The 9,705-nt window shown below is 46.4% G+C and overlaps 1 protein-coding gene across 1 annotated transcript; it reads left to right on the top strand.

Moving 5' to 3' along the window:
- Positions 1–287: 287 nt before the first annotated feature.
- Positions 288–9,592, top strand: LOC118393259 (uncharacterized). The gene is made up of 5 exons (XM_035785777.2): positions 288–2,198; positions 3,565–3,758; positions 3,964–4,108; positions 4,276–4,581; positions 7,831–9,592. The coding sequence occupies exons 1-5, from the start codon at positions 624–626 to the stop codon at positions 7,990–7,992; spliced, it is 2,382 nt and encodes a 793-aa protein (XP_035641670.1). The 5' UTR covers positions 288–623; the 3' UTR covers positions 7,993–9,592.
- The last annotated feature ends 113 nt before the right edge of the window (positions 9,593–9,705 follow it).

Raw genomic sequence — 9,705 nt, 5'->3', positions numbered from 1 at the left:
GATGAATAGTTTTGCAAGGCAATGTAGCACTCAGATAGAGTACAGTGTATGACTACCAGGAAAGTCCTGAATGTTCACTAAAGAGTTTATATTAGGACTGTCAAACAATGAAAAAATGTCAGAGTAAATCGCCTTATTTGCTCAAATTGAGCCGTAATTTAAAATTTTTTTATTCAAAAAGCATTACAAGAATATTGATTTTGTCCAAAGTAAAGGTAAGCAAAATCATTCTGACAGCCCTAGTTTCTCATTTTTCCCAAGAAACCTCGCTGACCCTGGCATGTGTCATGTGCACGGAAAGGGTTTTGTGTGTGTGTGTGTGTGTGTGTGTGTGTGTGTGTGTGTGTGTGTCAGGTATTGACTTATCAAATGCAGCAGTTACTTCAATTAAAGAGAGACATGAAACCGTTACATATTCGTGCTGCATGTGAGTGGTCCAATATGCAGTCCAATACTGCAGCCTTTTTTGTGAGCGCGCTCGATTTACCCACTCGCTCGCTCCCTGCACCTTTAAGAGCGCGTGCCTAGCTGAAGGTCACTAAACAGTAACACAAAGCTCTCTTCGCTCTGCGGTCCAATATAGCGCATGCGCTCTGCCTGAGGACTGCTACACAGACTGCAATATGGCGAGAATGCCTGGCAGCGCAGACTGCTCTAGCGACACGGCGGGGACAGAGCGGGAGGAGCACATGAGCTGCCCAGAGACTGAGAGGAGCGGAGACGAGGCGGAAGAGGATGAGATCCAGGAGGTGCAGATCACCGGCGAGGAGGAGGGGGAGTACGAGGAGGATGTCGAGCTGGAGTGGGAGGCAGAATGTGTGGACCCCGGCAGATGCTCGGTTATGGAGACAGAAGCGGTCCGTATGGGCAGTACGGACCAGTGCAGCGGGATGGGACCGGGAGCGGACCCCAGACTTTTCCACATCCCCGGACTGGACTCGGATCCGGAGGGAGACCTGCAGCGGTCTGACCGCTCCAGACTGAGCGAGAACACTCGCCTGGCTACTAGGTACGCAGTCAGGATCTTCCGGGAGTACCTGAGTGAGAAAGCCCAAAGTCCTGACTTTGAAACTCTGGACAAGGAAGCGCTGTGCGCGGTCCTGCGCTCCTTCTACGCGGAGGCGCGATCGAAGAGCGGTCAGCTCTACAGCAAGTCCTCTCTCATCAGCATCCGGAGTTCTCTGAACCGCTACCTGAATGAGCCGCCTTACTGTCGCACCCTGGACCTCACCAAGGACCCAGAACTGCGCAGCGCCAACCTGACCCTGGCCGCAGTCATCAGAAAGCTGGAGGAGCAAGGTGCCGGTCCCGTTGTGCAAAAACAGGCTATTACGCGGGCGGACCTGAGAAAACTCTACACCTCTAGTGTGTTTAACACCGATACGCCGTTCGGGCTTCTCAACAAAGTGTGGTTCGAGACATGCATGTATTTCTGCACGAGGGGGAGAGAGAATCAGCGCGAGCTGGAGGAGGATTCATTCGGGCTAGCCATAGACGAGGATGGGAGAAAGTTTATCTATTTCAAAGCGCTGGGGCCGTATCACAAGTCTCGCTCCGCGTCCTGGACTAAAAAAAGACCAGACACGGATGATGATACTCTGCCGCGCATGTATGAGACGGCCACGGAGTTTTGTCCGTATGCCAGCTTTGTGAAGTATGTCTCGAAACGGAACCCGCTGTGCAAAGCGTTCTTCCAGCGCCCACGAGACCACTGCTGCTTAAGCGACATGACATGGTACGAGAACAAAGCAATCGGTAAAAACCTGCTGGGCACGAGGATGCAGATGCTGTCGCGTGCTGCCAAGCTTTCAAAGACCTACACTAACCACTGCATCGGCGCAGTCTCCATAGCAACGCTCAACAGCATCGCTGGTATCGGGTCAAAGTCAGTATCGCTTCACGTTGCCTCGGAAACGGTCAATGGTGGCGCACAGTCTTATCTCCAGCTCGTGATCCCATATAGCCGACAGGTCACGGACGCAGTGGAACTGAAGCCGCAGAGAACAAGGAAATCTCGTTCTCACTGCCCCGGCGACGTCTCTGGACCTCCATCACCTAAGAAGCTCTGTGTGCGTTCCGAGGAACGCGGAGAGTCCCCGGTGGTCATAGTGGACGGTACCGAGCCCGTGGACACCCGATCCCCGGAGCCCCACGGTCAGCCGCCCGCTCCTTTACCAGCTGGCGTGGTAGCAGCGCAGGTAACACGGTTTCACACTCTGCACCAACACAGGTTTTTAATTGATCAGCAGTCTTCTAAATGTAATGTAGAATAACCTTACTAGTCTCCAAAGCATCCACAGATTATGCATAAATGTATTGATTTACATAAGTTTCCATTTACTGTGGAAGTATTGACCAGTAAGATGTGTGTGTTTGTACTGTTTAGGAGTGAGTTCTGTCATTGGGTGTTCTAGGTGCTTTAGTAAAGGGGTCATGAACATTGTGTTAGAGTCCCAAATGGCAGCTTATTCCCTTATATAGTGCACAATTTGCTTACCAGAGCCCTATGGACACTGGTCAAAAGCAGTTCATTGTATGTATAGAGGTTAGGGTGCCATTTGGGACAAGCCTGTGAGTGCAGAGTAGAGGACACATGAGTGAGTTCTCTCTGGGACTTTGTCTGTTGCTATGGGTGATGGCGCCCCAGGCCCACAATTACCCACCATGCACCACAGTGGAGCCCGCAGGGGGAGTGCCAGAGCGTGCAAGCTCTCACTCACTCACACACTTATTTTATACCAATTTGCCTAAAGCTCACATTTTCCTGAGACACAGGCACTATAATGAACAATAGTACGACAGGCTGTCTCAAGCCTCTTTCCCCTAATGAAAAAAAAAATGTATTTGTGTGGGTGAGTGTGTGTGTGAATGTGCGTGTCTGTATATCCAGTATCATAATGAGTTTAATGTTTTTGCGTCGTTCCTCTCAGAAGAGCCAGCCTGTCGTGACCCTAGAGACATGCACATGTCTGCTGCAGCACTAACAGCTCTGCTCATCTGTTTTCTGCTTTATCAGCTATACATCCATCTATCTCACTATTTACCGTTTTCTCAGCTTTAAGAGGCAGACTGCCTTCGGCCATGGCTGTCTTTCTCCCTCACTGCACTTACCACAGTGAATGCTGACCAGTAGACTTTATAGCTTGTCAGTTTGTCAGCAGTGAAAATTTACTTGAAGCATTTGTAAGGTGTTTAAAACCTTCCTCTACAGGAATGTCCTCACCTGTCTCACCTGGAACCTGTATAGCAGAGGAGGAGACAGACTCATATCTGTCTCTGAGTTTCTTTAACAACACTCAGCCCACTCCACTGTCCTTAGTTAGCCCTGACAGACAGACACTGAAAAGGGCAAAAACCACTCTGCGTCACGTAGTTCAGTGCATCATGAGTTAATTGTACTAAAAACGTTTGACGGAGTATGAATTAAGTCCCAGTCTACAACTCTTTACTAGTGTCCTGTCTCTACTTAGTCACTCAGGGAATGACTGTGTGCTATGTTCACACACAATACCTGTGACAAATTTCAGTTGGACATATGTTTATCTTCTTCTTCTTCTCTCCCAGGATAGCCGTAATAGCAGCATGGCCAGTCGGCCACTGGTCTCCCAGTCCCCTGCCTCTCCGCTGGGCTCAGGGGGTATAGGGGGCATCCCCACCCCCGCCCAGCTCACCAAAACCAACGCCCCTGTACACATAGACGTAGGAGGTCACATGTACACCAGCAGCCTGGCGACACTGACCAAGTACCCAGAGTCACGGTAAGACTCGCACACACACATAGGGTGTTTAAGATTGACTACATTGAAGTGGAATGCAATCACTGACCTACAAATGATCTTGCATCCCAAATACATACTCATTATGTGATCAAGATTAGCAATTCTACACTTGGCCTTGCTCAAACTGATCCCCTCAAACATGTACACTCTGATCATGATCTCAATGATATCCCCTTCCCCCCAGGATTGGTCGTCTGTTCAACGGGACAGAGCCCATAGTGTTGGACAGTCTGAAGCAGCACTACTTCATAGACCGAGACGGTCACATGTTCCGCTACATCCTCAACTTCCTGCGGACGGCAAAACTGCTCGTCCCTGATGACTTCAAAGTGAGTTTATCTGACCCTGCACTCAGGCCTGGAAAACCTTGTCTGTAATTGCACACTTATAACATATAGTGTGAAGCTTTGTGGGATACATTTTCTTTTTAAGAATCTGATGATCATTGTGTTTGTGTGTGCATGTCTGTGTACATTTGTGTGTGTGTGTGTTACAGGAGTACTCTCTACTCTATGAGGAGGCCAGGTTCTTCCAGCTATCTCCACTACAAGCAGAATTAGAACGCTGGAGGAGTGAGCGCGAGGCCAGGAAGGTGTGGCGTGTGTGTGAGTGTGTGGTGGTGCGTGTAGCTCCAGAGCTGGGGGAGAGGATCACTCTAAGTGGGGACAGGGCACTGATCGAGGAGGTGTTTCCAGAGGTCGGGGACGTCATGTGTAACTCCCTGAACGCAGGCTGGAATCATGACTCTACTCACGTCATACGCTTCCCACTCAACGGATACTGTCACCTCAACTCTGTACAGGTAACATGACAGACACTACCCTTACACTGCATAGAACAACCCAAAATACAAAGTTAACAGATAACGTCACCTCAACTCATAACATCACATTAACCCACCTCAACTCTGTATAGGTAACATCCCACTAATTAGTACCCATGGCACAAGCATAGTATAACCTTAGAGGTAGGCTTGATTACCAACAACGACGAGACGGCCTACAGGGAGGAGGTGAGGGCCCTCGGAGTGTGGTGTCAGGAAAATAATCTCACACTCAACGTCAACAAAACTAAGGAGATGATTGTGGACTTCAGGAAACAGCAGAGGGAACACCTCCCTATCCACATCGATGGAACAGTAGTGGAGAGGGTAGCAAGTTTTAAGTTCCTCGGCATACACATCACAGACAAACTGAATTGGTCCACTCACACAGACAGCATCGTGAAGAAGGCGCAGCAGCGCCTCTTCAACCTCAGGAGGCTGAAGAAATTCGACTTGTCACGAAAATCGAGAGCATTCTGGCGGGCTGTATCACCGCCTGGTACGGCAACTGCTCCGCCCTCAACCGTAAGGCTCTCCAGAGGGTAGTGAGGTCTGCACAACGCATCACCGGGGGCAAACTACCTGCCCTCCAGGACACCTACACCACCCGATGTTACAGGAAGGCCATAAAGATCATCAAGGACAACAACCACCCGAGCCACTGCCTGTTCACCCCGCTATCATCCAGAAGGCGAGGTCAGTAAAGGTGCATCAAAACTGGGACCGAGAGACTGAAAAACAGCTTCTATCTCAAGGCCATCAGACTGTTAAACAGCCACCACTAACATTGAGTGGCTGCTGCCAACACACTGACACTGACTCAACTCCAGCCACTTTAATAATGGGAATTGATGGCAAATGATGTAAATATATCACTAGCCACTTTAAACAATGCTACCTTATATAATGTTACTTACCCTACATTATTCATCTCATATGCATACGTATATACTGTACTCTATATCATCGAATGCATCCTTATGTAATACAGGTATCACTAGCCACTTTAACTATGCCACTTTGTTTACATACTCATCTCATATGTATATACTGTACTCGATACCATCTACCGTATCTTGCCTATGCTGCTCTGTACCATCACTCATTCATATATCCTTATGTACATATTCTTTATCCCCTTACACTGTGTATAAGACAGTAGTTTTGGAATTGTTAGTTAGATTACTTGTTGGTTATTACTGCATTGTCGGAACTAGAAGCACAAGCATTTCGCTACACTCGCATTAACATCTGCTAACCATGTGTATGTGACAAATACAATTTGATTTGATTTGAGGGCCAGACCAGCCAGAGAAAGAGAGACTAATCCTGGTTCGATATGAAACGTGGCCATCGGCTACTGCGTCTGCTGGTTGCAACACTCACTACAGAGTTCCAAACTGCCTCTGGAAGGAACGTCAGCACAAGAACTGTTCATCGGGATCTTTACGAAATGGGTTTCCATGGCCGAGCAGCCGCACGCACACAAGCCTAAGATCACCATGTGCAATACCAAGAGTAGGCTGTAGTGGTGTAAAGCTCGCAGCCATTGGACTCTGGAGCAGTTGAAAAATTCTCTGGAGTGATAATCACGTTTCACCATTTGGCAGTCCGAAAGATTAATCTGGGTTTGGTGCATGCCAGGAGAACGCTACCTGCCCAAATGCATAGTGCCAACTGTAAAGTTTGATGGAGGAGGAATAATGGTTTGGGGCTGTTTTTCATAGTTCGGGCTAGGCCCCTTAGTTCCAGTGAAGGGAAACCATAACACTACAGTATACAATTACATTATAGATGATTCTGTGCTTCCAACTTGTGGCAACAGTTTGGGGAAGGCTCTTTCCTGTTTCAGCATGACAATGCACCTGTGCACAAAGCGAGGTCCACACAGAAATGGTTTGTCAATATCAGTGTGGAAGAACTTGATTGGCCTGCACAAAGTCCTGACCCCAACCCCATCGAACACCTTTGGGATGAATTGGAACACAGACTGCGAGCCAGGCCTAATCGCCCAGCATCGGTGCCTAACCCCACTAATGCTCGTGGCTGAATGGAAACGAGTCCCCACAGAAATATTCCAAAATCTAGTAGAAATCATTCCCAGAAGAGTGGAGGCTGTTAAAGCAGCAAAGGTGGGACCAACTCCATATTAATGGCCATGATTTTGGAATGAGATTATCAACAAGCAGGTGTCCACATACCTTTTGTCATGTAGAGTAGCTCCTTATAGCACTGCACTGACATTATTGGTTGATGCTAGGTGGGGGCGGGAGTTCCTGTATAATCACAAACTCACTTCCTTGACAACTTTCTTTAAAACAGCTCTGGCCTGCTCTGTGAAGCACAAGAAGTATGAATGCTCTGATCTTTGCGGAGGCCACATCACAGTAAATGCTGTACGGCCACTGCAGATGTCGGTTTGACCATGCAGAGCCTTCAAGGCAGAGAGAGAGAGAGGGATGGAGGTAGACAGAGGTTTCTAATTTAGCCTACTGCCTGCAACAAACAAAGAGAGGAGAGGGCGACAGAGCGAGACAGCGAGGCAGACAGGATAGAGGTACAGATGCTCCTTCAGTGTATACTAATGGAATGCCATCTTGCAGCTAGAGAGAATGTCTGCATACAAAATGTCACCGTATTCACAATTTAGTGCACTACTTTTAACTAGGGCCCATAGTGCACTACATAGGGAATGTGGTGCCATTTGGGATGCACATAATATTGCACTAGAAAAAGGGTTTGCGTCTGTGTTTGTATGTGTGAGTTGTTGTGATAGAGAGGATCTGCCTGTCTGTCACTTGGTTTTTAGGTCAGGGAAGGACAGGGTGAGATGGCTGGCTCTTCTTTAGTCAGACTGAGTCTTGGTAAAGAGAGAGATGAGTGAACTTGGGCCCTATGGGCACTGTCTGTGCTATTGTTAGTAGCAGATTTGCACATATTCACACATTGGTTCTCTTCCACAAACTGGAGTCCTGTATGACTGGACCCTGAATCAGCCCCTCTCTGAAATCACTTCTCTGCCCCGCGGTCAACTGACCTTCCATACATACTGTATCAGACCACCAATTACCTGACTCATCGCCTATTCTCTTTTTGTCAAACCCCAAATAATTGTTGTGAATGTGATTAAAACTTGAGATCTGAGTCTGTGTCTACCCGAGTGGTTATTCTGACCACAAGTGTGTGTGTACGGTGTCTGTAATGTATGTGTGTGTGTTTGATTGACAGGTGTTGGAGAGGTTGCAACAGAGAGGATTCAAGATAGCAGGGGCGTGTGGCGGGGGAGTAGACTCCTCCCAGTTCAGCGAGTACGTCCTACGCAGGGAGGGAAGTAGCAACGGACAGCGTGGCCACACCCTCATCCGCATCAAACAGGAAGCACTGGACTAAGCCCGACCCAGGTCAGATCAGAGGTCAGTGGATAATTGGTCAGGAGAAACCAGAAAGCCACGCCTCCATCTCCAAGGGAACGCCAATAGTTGATTTAGAATTTTGGGGACATAGGTATTGCCATGATGAAACAGTGATTGTACCTACACCAAAGGAGAGCAATAGAACTATGACCTCACCGCAATGAACTATGGAAGTCACTAACCAGGCGGTACGCAGATAGTGACGGACCCCTCTCCCCATGAGCAGGGACCTATAGCATAGAGAGAAGCAACATTAGCACTATCATCATACTACTCATGTTACTGTGTAGGATTATTCTGTTTTATAGTGTCATAATAATAGTATGTGGATTCATTAAGATTCTTACAATAATGTAAATAATCATAGAATGGGATGAGGTCATGATCAAAACTCTGAAATGGAGAGACGACACTAATGAACATGGAAGATATGCAGCTGAATGTTAAAAAGCACAAGTGTCTGGGAAATCTAACCCAGCCTAAACTAAATAGATAAAATATATGGTTCTGTGAAGCTAAAGTTATTACGAGGAACTCATAGAAGTTTTTTTTTTTAAGGAAATTTTTATAAACCAAAAATATGGTTTTCACATGTTAAGTCTTAATCTTTATGACAATGGAATTCTGAAGAGGTTCTTCTACACTTTATATTCATCACATTGATAAAAGAGATTTGTCTTGTCAGAGATTGAATTGTTGCATGTTTTATGCTGAGCATTTGAGCAGCAGAGGACTTGAGATCTGTATCAAAACTGTCTGTCACACAAAAGGAAATTTGATTTCATAAACGAATGTACCAAAAGGATGTAAAAACATGTTTCATACAAAAAAAAGTCTGCATGTGTGTGTGTCTATTAATTATTCAGGAAACTATTCACTAAATGTTCATTTTAGTTAGCCTAGCAGATCAGATGACAAACCTACCATCACCGTATAATTGAAACGGGAAAGTTAAGGGAGCGGTTTGCATTCATTTTAGGCGGCATGGTAAATATTCCACCTGCTTCAGAGTTTAGCAGAAAGTAGTTCATGAATATGTATAAGCAATGCATGAATATTAAGTACACTAAAGTGCCTTTGTCTTCCTGGATTTGACAAGCTGTCAGAGGGAGGGGCTTGTCTTTGATCTGAGACAGGAACAGGAAGCAGTGGGACATATGATGAGCTTGTTAACGTTGCCGACGATGATCAATAATTCAGCAATCACCTAATCAATCAGTAATCACATGAATTAAAATACTCCCTAACCATTTGCTATAACTGGAACAGTTATATGAAACGGTCTACGTAGCTAACCTCCACATTAAGGGTCAGCATTCATTTCCACTATCAGATCCTTCTTTAATTGGCACACGGTCAGTTTGCCTAGCTTAGTGTTAAGTTATTGGTCAGCAGCCTTTTCAGCTGAAAGAATTGTGATCCACTTCATTATTTCCACCCTCTGTATTTCATTCCCAAAAGGTAGTTCTGTGCCTTAAAGCTCCTCTCTTCTGTATTCAGAGATAGCGGAATACTGAATCTCAAACACATCCACAACTCTGACACACATTTCCACACACGCCGTGAAGGATCACTATTTTTCCCTCCAAGTGACAACCTAAAAAAGGTATCAATTATGATGCATAACATTTTCATGAAAATGTGTGAGTAATGTGGAAATAAACAAAGAATCCCTGATAGACTGTAAAAG

The sequence above is a fragment of the Oncorhynchus keta genome, chromosome 1, assembly GCF_023373465.1.
Source record: "Oncorhynchus keta strain PuntledgeMale-10-30-2019 chromosome 1, Oket_V2, whole genome shotgun sequence".
Taxonomy (NCBI): Eukaryota; Metazoa; Chordata; class Actinopteri; order Salmoniformes; family Salmonidae; genus Oncorhynchus; species Oncorhynchus keta.
The sequence above is the reverse complement of the archived record's forward strand: the minus strand, read 5'-3'. Positions and strand labels throughout refer to the sequence as shown.

Excerpts from the sequence above, each read along its gene's own strand:
- LOC118393259 (XM_035785777.2), top strand. The coding sequence starts at position 624 with ATGGCGAGAATGCCTGGCAGCGCAGACTGCTCTAGCGACACGGCGGGG. Across the intron at positions 3,759-3,963 it reads ACCAAGTACCCAGAGTCACG|GATTGGTCGTCTGTTCAACG; the intron begins GTAAGACTCGCA and ends CCTTCCCCCCAG. Across the intron at positions 4,109-4,275 it reads TCGTCCCTGATGACTTCAAA|GAGTACTCTCTACTCTATGA; the intron begins GTGAGTTTATCT and ends TGTGTGTTACAG.